The sequence below is a fragment of the Crinia signifera genome, chromosome 1, assembly GCF_055691185.1.
Source record: "Crinia signifera chromosome 1, ASM5569118v1, whole genome shotgun sequence".
In the NCBI taxonomy this organism is placed as follows: Eukaryota; Metazoa; Chordata; class Amphibia; order Anura; family Myobatrachidae; genus Crinia; species Crinia signifera.
The window spans coordinates 143,144,405-143,160,097 of NC_139217.1; the positions used below are offsets into that span (position 1 = coordinate 143,144,405).

Below are 15,693 nucleotides of genomic sequence, written 5' to 3' on the forward strand. Positions count from 1 at the left end.
AAATTTGGGGGGACATTTAAGGGTTAATTGTGCTTATTTGGCCTCTGTGGCCCATTTAACATTGATTCCTATGGCCAAATCGGGTCCATTGAGGCATTTAACAGTAAAATCGTGTCCATCGGGCCTTTTAACATTGATTCCTATGGCAAATCGGGAGCATCGCGTCGCGGGCATCGCGGGTACATTTATGGACGGCCGCGACGCGACCGACGCGATTTCCATGTTTAACATGGGTTTCAATGGGAAATCGCGGTCATCGCGTCGGTCGCGTCGCGGCCAGACATAAATGTACCCGCGATCACCACGACGGGCGCCCTTCTAGGTAAAGAGTACCCAAAAATGAATACATCTACAGTAAATCTAGATTATCCTCAACACACACACAAGCTGACCCATGTGCAATTATGATTTGTAAGCACATTTATTTATGCTCTTTTTAATCTATTTAATAAAATTGACTGCTGATAAACATTTTATCACACTAGCATGTAATGACAGTTGGTCTGACCTCTGACCCGTCTGGTGTTGACAATGTTACTTTCAGACAAAGACGCTCTTAAAAATCAACCAATAACAACATAGCATTTTCCACAACCAAATATGTGTAACAGTATAGAAGAAAGGAAAAGTCACAAGGAATGCACAGGCCACAGACTAGGAAGAAAAAGCTTGGCCCTCCCTAAAAATACATCATAGAAATGAAAATAGAAAAAAAGTTCATGCTAATGATAACCTACATATACAAAAAATGAAGTGCTGATACATATTATGGGGGTGATTCAGGTTGGCTCGCAAAAGCAAACTCTTTCTTTAATGGACAAAGCCATGTTGCACTGCAGGTGGGGCTATAACACGAGCAAGAGTTAGGCCCAATGTGTGGTGCACATGAATACACAGAGTCTTATTAAATAAATAAACTTCTACAACCTCTGAGTAACCTGCACTCTTAACAAATATAAATAATAACACAAGTCCTCTGTAAAGTTTAAACACAAACTTCAGACAAAAAAAGCATATGAATTATTAGGCCCATTGAGCACACATGCCACTGAGGTGCAGAGGCGTAGCGAGGGCGGTGCCGGTGGAGCACCAGCTCCGGGCGCAGGAAGGTATCATGGCGCCAGAGATGCGCCGGCACCGCCAACTCGCCCGCTCCCCTGCGCTCTCTCTGCCGCGCCACCGCCATCTCCCTCGCTGGCTCCCGGCGAGTCCCCGATGTGTCTGGGAGACCGTGACGCAGTGCTATTTAAAATTCACCTCTCCTGCTGGACCGCTAGCCAATAGGCGCTTGCGGTCCAGCAGCCAATCAACTGGTGGCTGCTGGACCGCGAGCGCCTATTGGCTAGCGCGGTCCAGCGGGAGTGAATTTTAAATAGCAGTGCACGTCTCCCAGCCAGGCATCCCAGGCATAGGCGTGCGCACAGGGGGGGACTAGCCGCAGCCCGGAGCTGCGTGGTGTCATCGAGCCCGGAGCCGCCCGGTGTGTGGGGTGGGGACTAGCCGCAGCCCGGAGCCACATCATGAGGACACCTGCCCATAGCCTCACCATGAAGGGGGGAGAAGACCCACTGCTGACGCCTTTGCTTTGCACAGGGAGGAGGAGCCGCTGCCATTGTCTTATGAAGGAGAGAAGGTAATGGTGAGCATCCCAGCATCTGTTTGTCTTTGCCCCCGCAACTCTTCCCTCTGTCTATTCTGCCCCTCCATCCATCTGTCAGTCTGTCCCCCAACATGGTACTTTGTCCCCATCTGTCTATGCTCCCCTTGATCCATCCATCTGTGCTCCCCCTCCCCTCGTCCATCTTTCTATCTATATTGTTCTATCTGTCCATCTTTGCCCCCCCTGTCTGTCCTGTGCCGTATAATATGTAATGGGCATTACAGTGTGTCAAATAATGGGTAATGGGAATCATGTGTGTCAAATAATGTGTAATGGGCATCACAGTGTGAGGCGCAACATCTAATGGGCATCACGGTGTGTGGCATAATGTGTAATGGGCATCATGGTGTGTGGCATAATGTATAATGGGCATTATACTATGTAATGTCTCTGCAATGTTTAATAGGCATTACGGTTTGTTATATAGGATGTAATGGGCATCATGTGTGACCTTATGTGTAATTGGCATCACAGCATGTGGCTTTATGTGCAATGGGCATTACGGTGTGTGGTATAATGTTAGGCTGCGTCCCCTTTTTGCCACGCAAGAGCCCTGCCTACTACAAATCGGGGGGGGGGGGCATGAAACATGCCCTTGCTCCAGGCACCGTGGCACCTAGCTACACCGCTGCTGAGGTGACATGCATGACAACAACAAGAAGAACTGAAGATTAGGCAGTCCATACACTCTGAGAAGTCGCATATTTCCCTTGAACCGCTGCCAGAGGCTGCCTGATCTTACATGCAACAGATCCAATCTCCGTCTCCAATCCAATGCGCACGGGGTCGCGCATCTCCACCAAACTTGGGTGGCATTACAACTGGCCCCATGGTGTCCTCTCTTGACCCGTTCCTCTCTCTCCATACAAGTAACAATGATCAGCTGGAGGCCCTGCTTTTGAAAATTAACTAGGAGGCACACTTACTTATTAAGGCCAAACTTCATGTCCATGGTTAAATATAAATATATAAATGTACATGTATATGGCTAAATATATCTTGTTTCACTGAAGCTCAAGTAGACTCCCACCAGTGTAGCTTATGACTCTTGCCATACGAATTGGTTTCATTTTTCTTTCACAGTGAGAGAATTCTTTAGCAGGGATTAGCAAGATATCTTAAGGTGCGTACACACGGGGGGGGGGGGGGGATTATATTGCTAGCAATATATTGCTTGCAATATATTGCTGAGCAATATATTGCTCAGTGTCTCCTTTTCATCAGCGACCAGAGATGGTCGCTGATGAAAAGGAACCTCTGCTGGGGGAGCAGAGGTAATTAGCTGGTCAGCGATTACAATGGGGCAGAAAACGGGAGCGTGCACCGGGGCACACTTCCATCACTGGCAATATGGTCGCCTGCGACCATATTCCCAGCAATTATAGCCCCTATCGCCCCCGTGTGTACACAGCATTAGAAGGATTTCTTTGTGTCATTACATCATGCAGTTTTACAGAGGCCACTTACTGTAATTCAGAATTCATCATTACAGGATGTGAAGAACTAGTGTAATTATCAGTCTCAGACTTGGTTATTTTCCTATACAACTTAGCACATATAAACTTACATGTTCTGATGTATGCAATATATCATACCCTCCAACTGTACCGAATTTGCCGGTACAGTACCGTTTTTTAACGGTCTGTACCGGCAAATTAAACCTGTACCGAATGTACCGATTTTAAAGAATTGACAGCCAGGCAGAGAGCTGTCTGTGCGCTGCCCTGCTGGATCTAGTTTTTGCCATATAGTCAAAGAAGCGGTAGCAGCCTGGTCCGACACTGTTATCAATTTTCCCTAGTCTATACGGCCGCGAGCCAATAGGAGCTCGCGGTCCGGCAAAAATGGATAACAGTATAGAAAAACATAAAAAATCAATATACATGCTTCATATAGAGATTTCGCTATGTGGATTATTAGTCATTAGGTCGAAAAGGTTGACACAGAAAAAAGGTCAACATGCACTAGGTCGATATGGACAAAAGGTCAACACATGGTTAATATTGACATGGAAATGGTTAAACGAGCCCCTAAACGAGCCCTAATTTGTGCAAGGCATACTCTCACATGGTTTGCCATCCTTCAAGCATGGTGCCGCGCTCCGCTTCCTCAGCACACTTTATTGTTCCCATTGTAGTCCACCTGTATCATAAAGTATGAGCAAGTTATGGGAGTGGAAAAAAATAATGAAAAACGCATGTCGACCTTTTCATGTGTCAGCCATTGTCATGTTGAACTAAGCTCGTGTTGACTTTTTGTCAATGTTGCACTTTTGCCTTTTTGTTTCTATGCTCTGCCTAGTAGTATTGACCTTCAAATAAATTGCTGACTTTTATGTTATTGCAAGTTTTTACAGTAAACTATATAAGGAATTATGATTTAAAATATACTTTAAATACAATCATATAATACATTTGGACTCAAAACAAACAGTTTCTTATGGTAACAATTACTAGCAGTTGTATTCTGTATTCTCATATTGCTTTCCCACCCTAATTAATGGGATGTACTAAAATGATGATCACAAAAAGGGATGATCAGGATGATGCCACAGAACTTGTGATGACCGCCACACCTAGGAGTACAGAACAGAAGCGTACCCTCACCCCCAGCCCCTTGCAGCACACTGTACTGTACTGTATGAGCTGCACTGATTTGGGACGAGCCAAACTTGCAGCCAATAGGAGAGCGGTGTTCCGCCCCCTGTGCAGGAGACACAGACACGGTGCGTGCAGGAGACCCCCGGCACCGGGTGACCCCCTATCTACCGCTGCCCATACCATGCAATAAACAGCCACCCACCCCGGCCACCCTGCACTGCATGCCCATGCTACCTTGCCTATGCTATTAAAGAGCAAATCCCATAAACATGCTGGGCATGTACGTGCCAGACAGATTCTCCCTGAAGTCTTCCCACGTTCAGGACGGGATGGGGCTGTACACCAGCAGGAGAGTGACAAAGGTTCGTGTGCTGATGGGATCCAGGCTGTGAGGATGGCTAGGAGGGGTGCAGAAGTCCCAGGCACAGTGTACTGTATAGTGTACGGTGTGTGTGAGCCGGGAGGGGAGATGCCACGTCTACACACTCCTCACTGCAAGCAGTGTCAGAGCAGCAGGGGGAATGCAGGGGATGCAGGCACATCAGGGGGGTGCAGGCATTCTTGCCTGTTCCTTAGAGTCTCTAACTGCTGCTATCATCAGGTTTCTCGGGGAGATTAGATTGGGAACTCCATACCTCTTATTTCTGTTTGATTGTTACTGTAGCCATTGTATTTGCAGTGCTCCAAGATCTATACAGAGTAATGCTTTAGGAGTGTATGAGGGCTCTATGTTCTGCATGCCTTATGTACAGAGCTGCTAGTGTGGCAATTATGTTGCCTTTTACTATGCTCCTGAGTCAACATTACATATACAATAATATATATACATATAGTAATTTATTTCCATGTCTTTTAACAGTACATCATTTATCTACACCGCCCTCCTCTAAGTGGCTGCCAATGAATTTCCCAGTGGGCTGGGCTGTATGTGACTATTGCAGGACTCAGATCCACATCCCTACCTCAGTAATTGTGTCCCATTGCTGGGCTGACCAGATAGGTCATCTGTCATCACACTGATCAGTGAGGTCTTCAGATGTTCACATTCAGCAAAGCGCTTTTGCAAAAACATCTTGTTGCTGTTTAGTCTTCTGCTATTTATGTTAAAAGAAAATCTTTATTTTGAGGGCTCATAAGTGTAGACAAAAACAATTACAGTGAGTAATAGAAGTGAGTCAAGTTTGCAAGTAAATGAACCAATATGTAGACAATACATATACATATAGGTCATACATATAAAATAGTGCATAACAGGATGCTATTTGTACAATGCTCAAATACAATAATGCTGTGGTTCCCAAGCTTTCTTGAATCACGGCGCTTTACAGTATCAGCTTATTTTACAGCCCCCCTAGAATAAATGTTTTTTTATTGATAAATTTGGACAAAATATTAAATCAAGTATATTGTGCACTTTGCTTCTGTTTGTCTTCATGTTTGGCAGCCATAAATAGATTTGGTCCTGGACCACCATCCTGAGGCACTGCACTGTGTCTAATACCCCTTTCACATTGCAGCTGTAACACGGTATATTGCCGTTTTTTTAGTGTTTTAAAACGGTTCCAGTTGCAATGTGAAAGCTACATTGTCAATTTACCGGTTACAGAAAACCGGTATTTTGACACGTGTTAAAAGCAGGATCCTACACGTTTCTGAGCCGTTTTCCCTGCAGTCTGAACAGCTCAGAAACGGTATTTGCTACAAATGATAACCACACTTGATCCCCGCCCACAAGCAGGAAAAAAAATATTTAAAATGACATTGTATGGCTTTCTATGGGTGAAACGGGTTGAATCTGAAAGGTACAAAACGGTATTTAAACTGCAATATACCTTTACATCATGCAATATGAAAGGGGTTTAACTGGCTTTTGACCAGTTTTAAGACACGTTTAGAAAAACGGGTTGAAAGCAGGTTTTTGCAATGTGAAAGCAGTATTACTTCCCTTCTGGCCAACTCTACTGCGCATGTACAAGAGCTTGTAAACTTCACAAGGTCTCCCGTGTGCAGCCTGGACACCAGCAGTCAACCTAGATTACCATTCATACTGGCAGGTACTCTCTGTAGATAATGAGAAAATGTGTGCTTATCGTTTTTCTATACATCTAAATAATTAACAGTCACCATATAATTGTATGGTGATAGTGAAAGTGTTAGATATTTGTATATAATTTAGAGAAAAGTGATTTTTCCCCCCTCTTTGGTATCTGCATTAATACATACCAAGGTTGTTGTAATTGTCAAATAGTGTTCGTTACATTGCATTTGATACCACCTGTGCTCACTATGTTGATATGGCAGTGCGGTTCCTGGGTCCTGACAGCAGCATTAAACTGCTGTGGAGATTCTGGCAGTGGCATTATCATTCTGGACCTACTGACATGCTGACCAAATTTATAGAACGCATGTTGACATTATTCTTATTCAATCAGAAATTAGAATGACGTATTGACCCTGAGTAAATGGCACTGATAAATTGGTTGTGCTAAAAGTGCATATCTTTAAGGTTATAATCATAAAAATGTCACGTCAAGCACAACAAAGAGGACTGTAGTCATTATTTGCCATTCATAAAAATCAATTAAAAATATATCCTAATAACAGTGTTATTGTTGTTTTCCCTTATAAAAGAAGCGGTATAAAGGAACTACAATGTACTGCATATGGAGCATCTTGCCACATGTGAATAAATATGTGCCTGTGAAGACAACTGGCTTAGTGCCTGTGAAGACAACTTGCTTAGAGCCTGTGAAGACAACTTGCTTAGCGCCTGTGAAGAAAACGTGCTTAGTGCCTGTGAAGAACACTTATGACCCTTAAGATACACCATTGGGGCAGATGTATTAAGCCTTAACAAGAGATAAATGTGAGGGTGATAAAGAGAGATAAACTTTCAGCCAATCACCTGCTAACTGCCATGTTACAGGCTGTGTTTGAAAAAAGTCAGCTAGCAGGTGATTGGCTGGACGTTTATCTCTCTTTATCACTCTTGCATTTATCTCTTGTTAAGGCTTAATACATCTGCCCCTTTGTGATGTTCACGCTGCTAGATTAAAAAAAAAAAAGACTTGTGGTTATAGAAGAAAGGGGTTACAAGAAATCAGAAGCAAAGTTCCAAATGTTTTTCCATACAATTTCTAATCTGGCGTCAACATTTTGTGTAATAGTTACCACATATGACATCTTTTCTTTCTGATTAGGGTGAGAAGTTTGGGCCATTTGCTGGAGAAAAGCGAATCCCGGGTGAGGTGGATGAAAGTATGGATAACAGACTTATGTGGGAGGTAAGGCTGTACAGCAAGAACGACAAACATTATTAGTGTTCTCATTTTCTGAAAATGTCATGCTTACCTTTATACACTTTATTTGTGGGGATGACATACAAATTGTCAAATATAATTGAAATTAATTTTAAAACACCACACTTCTGTTATATTTTTGAGCAGTAGGACGAAACAGTAGTCAGTATTGCTGTCTCTTGGTGCTGGAGTTATGGGTTTGATTCATATGCTCTTCCCATGTTTTTTTGGGCTTCTATCTTGTACTATGGCTTCTTTCTACACTCAAAAGAACCCACTGTTAAATTAGCTGACTTATACATAGGGAATTTGAATTTGTTTGCCCCAATGGTGCAGTGACCTGTGAGTGATTATATATTCTCTGCACAGTGCTGTGTAATATTATTGCCACTATATAAATAATAATATTGCCCATTATTGCACTTTAGGCTCCTTGCTGACCTGGAAAATATTGAAGGTGCTTCTACCACACTTGCTTTCGTCCGTGGGTTCTCATATACTAAAGGTGCCCAAACACTGCCAGCGACGTCTCGCAGCAGTGTACGGACACCCGATGGACTGCAAGCCGCCGGGACCTTCTGGCGGCAGGGACACATGCGATCCGTTGTGATGGATAGCATGCGTCACTGCTTAGCGCCGTCCCAGAACGCGTGGTCGGACAGCCAGCCGGTCCAACCACCTAGTCGGGTCCGATGCGCACAGGACCGCGCATCGGACCCGACTACATGTCAGGGAGAGGCGATTTGGTCCGATTTAACGGGCCGATTGGTCGCAATCGGCCGAAATCGGACCAAATCGCCTTGATGTATGCCCAGCTTAAGAAACAAAAGATCGATATATCAATCTGGATCATTTTGAAGTCCAACCGAATTTTAAAAATTCATAGACAATTCATTCATTGTATTTTTACTTGATAAGGGTTCATTGAATAAATAACACCCACTGAACTAAACTCATCCCAAAAGAATGACCCCCCTCCATACCTAAACTACCCAGTAACAGTAAATAAATGAATAATGTAAAAACCTGGAAATGGGCCTTCCTCAACTAATTCTCAACCAGCACCAGACAGGCTGGACTGATTATTGTTATATCAGGCCAGCATAGGAGCATGGTGTCTGATATAAAGACGTTTTTACCCCTTTCCTCCATCTCCTTGAGTCTGATTCCATGCAGGGCCCTTCCCCAATTCCCTTTGAATTCAAGTGGTTGAGATAATTAACAAGATATGGAAACCTGGTATGGCAACTTTGTCAAATCAATGGTCCAGGTACAGGGTACCACTCATGACCAATATATATAAAATAAAAAATAACCCTCATAACTGAAGCTCAATTCCAGACAAATGTTGTTTTCTTTATTATTACGTTAAATGATCAGCTGCCTTGGTTATCACAGAGACAGGATTATGCATATTTGCATATGTATTTACATATTTTGCCCATTCACACTTATTATTGCATATTTTACCTAAAATTTAGTGATGGTGCATATTTTAGGCCCGCCCCCTTTCCTCCCGCGAATCACAGCACTGCTTTGCCCTGCTGTTGCTGGCCAGGTAGTGGTAGATTTTGCAGGCTAAACCCATATGTATGCGGTGTAGGGGACCTTGGATGTACACTACGTCTGACATTGCTCTAGGCTTCCAATCCATTTTAATAATGGGCGGATGCCATCACAAAGCTCCTAAACCTTTGCCTGCCCCTTGCCTTGGACTTTGCGCCAAGAGAGACTTCTGCAGCAGAGGAGGTTGGGCGGAAGGGTTGTGACATAACGTGGCGCAGAAGAAATGACGGGTCACAGTGAGAATGCGTCGCAGGGAGGAATCCTTCCACTGCGCCGCCCTCACATGCTACAGTATGTTTACATTTGATCCATCAGCGCTGGAGATGAGGTTCCGTGCAGTTAATGCCAGAAGAGCCTAGGACGCTGCAGTCTGCTGTAGCAGCCAGGAAGAAAAAAATTCCTGTGTACAGCACTAGACATCTACAGATGCTTTCTGCCTATTTTTGAGGTTTATGTGCAACTAATTTTATGCTGATTTTTAAATAAATAAGTTAAAAATATTTTTTTCGTTATTTAATCTAGCATATGTTAACACTTTTCATTTGCATGCATATTTCAAGCTTTTTATGTTGCATATAATCCTGTCTCTAGTTATCATTTTTATAAATGTACAACATTTAATGTATGTGTGCAAATGCTAGAAACCTAGGAGACAAAATTCCTGAGCTAATTGCAATACTGACAAGGGATGACTTAGACATTGTGGCTATTACAGAGACATGGTGTAATGAGAATCATGACTGGGACATAGCAATACCAGGATACAATTTATTTAGGAAGGACAGAATGGGAAGAATCGGAGGAGGGGTCGCAATGTATGTAAAAAAAAGCAGAAATGCTACTTTAATACAAAACATTGAAGAAAAAACTGAGGCCCTTTGGGTGACCATAGAAATGGGGGAAAAGGACACTATTCGCACTGGGGTAATCTAAAGGCCACCAGGCCAGGGGCAGGATTTGGAAAGGAGCCTATTGCTTGATGTCACTAAAATGGCTTTAACAGGAGAGGTCATAATCGTGGGAGACCTGATGTGAATTGGGAGGAGTCTTTTGCAAGATCAACTATAAGTGGCAAATTTCTAAATTCCATACAGGGAGCATCTCTCAAGCAATTGGTGAGGGAGCCTTCTTGCAAAGACTCAATGTTATATTTAATACTCACGAATGGCGACAGGATATCAAACATATATGTGGGTGAGAACCTAAGATCCAGTGATCATCAAGCAGTATGGTTTAGTATCATTGGCAGGATCCAACTCCAGTCAAACAAAAACTAAGGTGTTGGAATTTAGGAAGGCTGACTTTGCAAAAATGGGGAGATGTTTAAGCGATTCATTAGCGGATTGGAGGAACTTGAAAGGAGTGCAGGAGAGGTGGAAAAAATTAAAAAGTGCAATACTAAAGGCAACGGACCTTTGTATCAAAATTGTTAAGAAAAGCACCAGGAAAAGGAAGCCATTGTGGTTTACAAAAGAGGTATCAACTAGTGTAAAAGCAAAAAAGATGGCCTTTAGTACATACAAGCAGACTCAAAAGAATAATGACAAAGAAGTGTATCTTGCCAGACGCAAGGAGGCTAAGAAAGAGATCAGGCGTGCCAAGGCACAAGCTGAGGAGTAAATGGCTCAGTCAGTATATAAAGGAAGCAAAACTTTTTTTTAAGTATATAAGTGAAAGGAGAAAATCAAATGGAGGAATAATAAGACTTCGGACTGACACTGAGAATTTGGTGGAGGGAGACAAGGCAATTGCAGATCATCGAAATAATTATTTTTGCTCCGTATTCACTATAGAAGTAGAAGGGAAGGGACCACAGTTAATTTGCAAGGACATTCATAAAAAGTTGGTAGATGGAAGTACATTTACTAAGGAGAAAGTACTAACAGAACTCTCAAGACTGAAAGTGGATAAATCAATGGGGCCAGACGGAATACATCCAAGGATACTAAAATAACTAAAAGATGTGCTGGTAGCACCATTAACAGATTTATTCAACCAGTCACTAGATACAGGTGAAAAAGAGCAAATGTAGTTCCACTGCACAAAAGCAGAAGCAAAGAAGAAGCAAGTAACTACAGACCAGTGAGCCTTACATCAGTAGTAGGGACATTAATGGAAACGCTATTAAAAGAAAGAATAGTGGAATATTTTAAATTAAACAACTTACAGGATCCAAAACAGCATGGTTTTACTGCAGGGAGATCATGCCAAACAAATCTTGTTGACTTTTTTGACTCTGTGACCAAAATAATAGATGAAGGGGGGGGGGGGGGGCGTAGATGTGGCATATCTAGACTTTAGTAAGGCATTTGACACTGTCCCACATCGCAGACTGCTAAATAAACTTGAAAGTGTGGGATTGGATAATAAAATCCATTAAATGGATAAGAACCTGGTTGCAGGATAGGAAACAGACAGTTGTAGTAAATGGAGTGCATTCTATGGAGGGACATGTTACCAGTGGAGTACACCAGAGATCTGTACTTGGACCAGTGCTCTTTAATATCTTTGTTAGTGACATTGCAAATGGTATTGAAGGGAAAGTATACCTTTTTGCAGATGACACAAATATATGCAACAGAGTAGACACACCAGGAGGGGTAAATCAAATGACTGATGATCTAGGTAAACTTGAGAAATGGTCAAGAGCATGGCAACGACAGTTTAATGCTAAAAAATGCAAAGTTATGCACTTGGGACTCAAAAGCCCAAAAGCTCAATATAGTATCAAGGGTACTATAATGGAAACTACTGAGGGGGAAAGGGATCTAGGAGTCACTGTTTCAAGTGACTTAAAGGCAGGAAAGCAATGTAGCAAAGCAATGAGGAAGGCTAGTCAGATGCTTGGCTGCATAGGGAGAGGAATCAGTAGCAAAAAAAAAAGAAATAATAATGCCACTTTATAGGTCATTGGTACGGCCTCATCTGATACTGTGTCCAGTTCTGGAGACCATGTCTTCAGAAGGATATAAATACATTAGAGAGTGTACAAAGAAGGGCAACTAAAATGGTGCATGGCCTACATCACAAAACTTGGGCCATTCCCTAAATTACTATATTTCATACTATAATTGCACCTGATTTAGAGGTTATCTAAAGGAGCCTGTATTTTTTATTATATATGTCCATGTGATTTTAAGTGTATGTTATTATGTTTTAAATAAATTTGTTATATATCATACTGGTGGTAATCCGTTCCTCAAAGTGCAGTTTTTCTCTCTTATCTGTTTTTTCTTGTTATTAACCCCTTCCCGACATTTGACGTACATTTACGTCATGGTCGGGAAGTACTTCCCGACACATGGCATAAATGTACGTCATGACTTCTAACTGTCACTGCGTCTAGAGACGCAGTGACAGTTAGGTGATGTCTGCTGTCCCTGACAGCAGACATCCCCCCTCGCCGCCCAGGGGGGGCAGGGGTGCCCCCCCCGGTCGGCGATCGCTGTGATTGGCTGTTCAAATCTGAACAGCCATTCACAGCGTTTCCTGTGTTACCGGCGGCTAAGCCGCTCGGTAACACAGGGATCGGTGGTGATCGGTGCTGTCAGGTACAGCACCGATCACCACCGATGTGCAGCCCACCCCTCGCACCCGCCGGGCACTCACCCGGCAGCAGCAGCGGCTCCCACGGCTCCCCCGGAGCGTCTGGAGCGCACGCAGCGCTGCCCTCCTCCCCCCTCCCCCCCGCAGCAGCAGCATCAAGCTGCTGAAAAAGTTATAAAATAAAATATATGCACTGAAAATATATGTATGTATATATATATATATATATATATATATATATACACACACATATATATATATATATATATATATATATATATATGTGTGTGTATATATATATATATACACATATATATATATATATATATATATATATATATGTGTGTGTGTGTGTGTATATACCCCACCGATCGCCAGCCGCCCCCCCCCCCCCCTCCCACCCGGCAGCCCCCCTCCCTCCCTCCCACCCACCCGGCTGCCGCAGCGCCAGCACCCCTCCCACCCCCCCGCCAGCCGCAGCGCCAGCCCCCCTCCCAAAGCTGGTGACTAAAATGGGGTCACTTGTGGGGGGGTTCCACTGTATTGGTGCTTCGGGGGTCTTGCTAATGCGACATAGCACCCACCATTCATTCCGCCACCAAAAATCACTCCTTCCCTTCTGAGTCCTGCCATGCACCCAACTGGTATTTTTTGGTCACACGTGAGGCATTGCCGTACTCGGGAGAAATTGGGGCACAGATTTTGGGGTGCTTTGTCTCCTTCATTCCTTGTGAAAATAAAAAATTTTGAGCCAGAACTGCATTTTTGTGTAAAAAATTACATTTTTTTACACAAAAATGCAGATCTGGCTCAAAATTTTTCATTTTCACAAGGAATGAAGGAGACAAAGCACCCCAAAATCTGTGCCCCAATTTCTCCCGAGTACGGCAATGCCTCATGTGTGACCAAAAAATACCAGTTGGGTGCATGGCAGGACTCAGAAGGGAAGGAGTGATTTTTGGATTTTGCAGCACAGATTCTGGTTGAATGACCCCCGAAACACCCATACAGTGGAACCCCCCCACAAGTGACCCCATTTTGCTAACTACACCCTTCAGGGAATTCATCAAGGGGTATAGTGTACATTTCAAACCCCCCGGGGTTTCACCAATTTTGATACAACTGAGCTGTGAAAATGAAAAATTAATTTTTTTCATTTTCACTGCCCAGTTGTACCACAATTGGTGAAACCCCTGGGGGTTTGAAATGTACACTATACCCCTAGATGAATTCCCTGAAGTGTGTAGTTTGCAAAATGGGGTCACTTGTGGGGGGTACCTAACTTTTAGCATCTTATGGTGCCTAGAAACCTACATGGTGCCTAAAAAATAATCTCATAAAAAGGAGGCTCCAAAATCAAGTAGGTGCTCCTTCTATTATGAAGCCTGTGGTTTGGTCACCGTGCACACTAGGGCCACATATAGGATATTTATGAAAACCAAAGAATTGGGGGAATCAATTTTTAGTCACATTTCTCTAGTAAAATGTACTGTGTTCCTTAGAAAAATGTATTAAATTTGCAAATCTGCAAAAAAAATGAAATTTTGAAATTTCACCTACACTTTGTTTTAATTCCTGGGAAACACCTAAAGGGTTAACAAACTTCCAAAATGCTGTTTTGAATACTGTGAGGGGTGCAGTTTTTGAAATGGCATCATTTATGGGGGTGTCTCACATACAAGTCCCTCAAAGTCACATCAGAACTGAACTGGTCCCTAAAAAAATCAGTGTTTGAAATTTTCTTGAAAATTTGAGAATTTGCTATTCATATTTGAAGCCTCCTAGTGTCCAAAATAATGAAAAGGAAGTTGAAATAATGATGGAAACATAAAGTAGACATATGGTCTATGTTAGTTATTAACTATTTTGAGTGGTATGATTATTTGTCTCACAAGCAGAAAATTTAACATTTTGCAAATCGCTAAATTTTCCATTTTTTCACGACATTTTGGTATTTTTCACAAAAAAACACAGACTGTATCGACCCAAATTTACCACTAATTTGAAGTACAATGTGTCACGAAAAAACAATCTCAAAATCACTGGGATAAGTAAAAGCAAAAAAAAGTTATCCCCACTTAAGTGAGACATGTCAGATTTGAAAAAAATGGCTCTGTCAGGAACGCAAAAACTAGCTCTGTCAGGAAGGGGTTAAGGACTGACTATCCTTAACCCAAACTGCTGCTGAATCTGAAGAAAACCCTAAGCAGCGCCTGGTATCAACCCTAGTGGTGATACACATACTTTTGTCCTTTACATCACAAAACTTACCTGGAAAGACTAAAAAATCTTAACATGTATAGTTTGGAGCAGAGAAGGGAAAGGGGGGACATGATAGAAATCTTCAAATATATCAAGAGTTAGTACAGGAGGGAAATTTTCTTCAAAGGAAAGGAAGTAATAAAATACGAGGACATGCACTGAAACTGAAGGGAGGGTGGTTCAGGGGAAATGTTAGAAAGAATTACTTCACAGAAAGGGTAGTGGATAAATGGAATAGCCTAGCATCAGAGGTGGTAGAGGCTAAGGGCGGTATTCAATGAGAATACCTGCGAGGTGCAGCAAATCCTTTTTAGGATTCGCTGCACATTCGCCACGTTCCGGAGCCGGCGGGCTCCGGTATTCAACGTGTCAGGGGCTCGCTGCCCCTGACTGGCGAATATGAGCTCCTGCGGTGATTGCCGCAGGGAGCCTGAGGACGGTGGCAGGCAGAGAGATGGAAGTCTCTCTGCCTCCCCCAGAACTTTGTGGGGGGTAGGTGGGCTCCCCGGGTGCCAGGCAGCACAGGCTGCCCCCCGGGGGTGCCAGCAGGGGACCGTATATTCACTATACCCGATCGTAACGATCGGGTGCAGTGAATATATGAATATGTAATGAGCGTCTCGGCTCCGGCGCCCCCTGCTGGCTGCTGTGTAAAAAAAAAATATATATATATTTTTTTTTAAATTAAATATATATTCATGTGCTTACAGCACATGAATAAAAATAGCATGCCCCTCCTCAGAATAAAATTCCTGATTTT

At 43.0% G+C, this 15,693-nt stretch overlaps 1 protein-coding gene across 1 annotated transcript in view; it reads left to right on the forward strand.

Annotated features, from left to right (window-relative positions):
* The first annotated feature begins 4,407 nt into the window (after positions 1-4,407).
* PRDM5 (PR/SET domain 5) overlaps positions 4,408-15,693 on the forward strand; it is a 206,088-nt gene continuing 194,802 nt past the window's right edge. The window contains exons 1-2 of the mRNA XM_083174449.1: positions 4,408-4,622; positions 7,461-7,544. Coding sequence (XP_083030575.1) covers positions 4,530-4,622; positions 7,461-7,544 — 177 coding nt within the window. The 5' untranslated portion in view covers positions 4,408-4,529. The remainder of the gene's footprint in view (positions 4,623-7,460; positions 7,545-15,693) is intronic.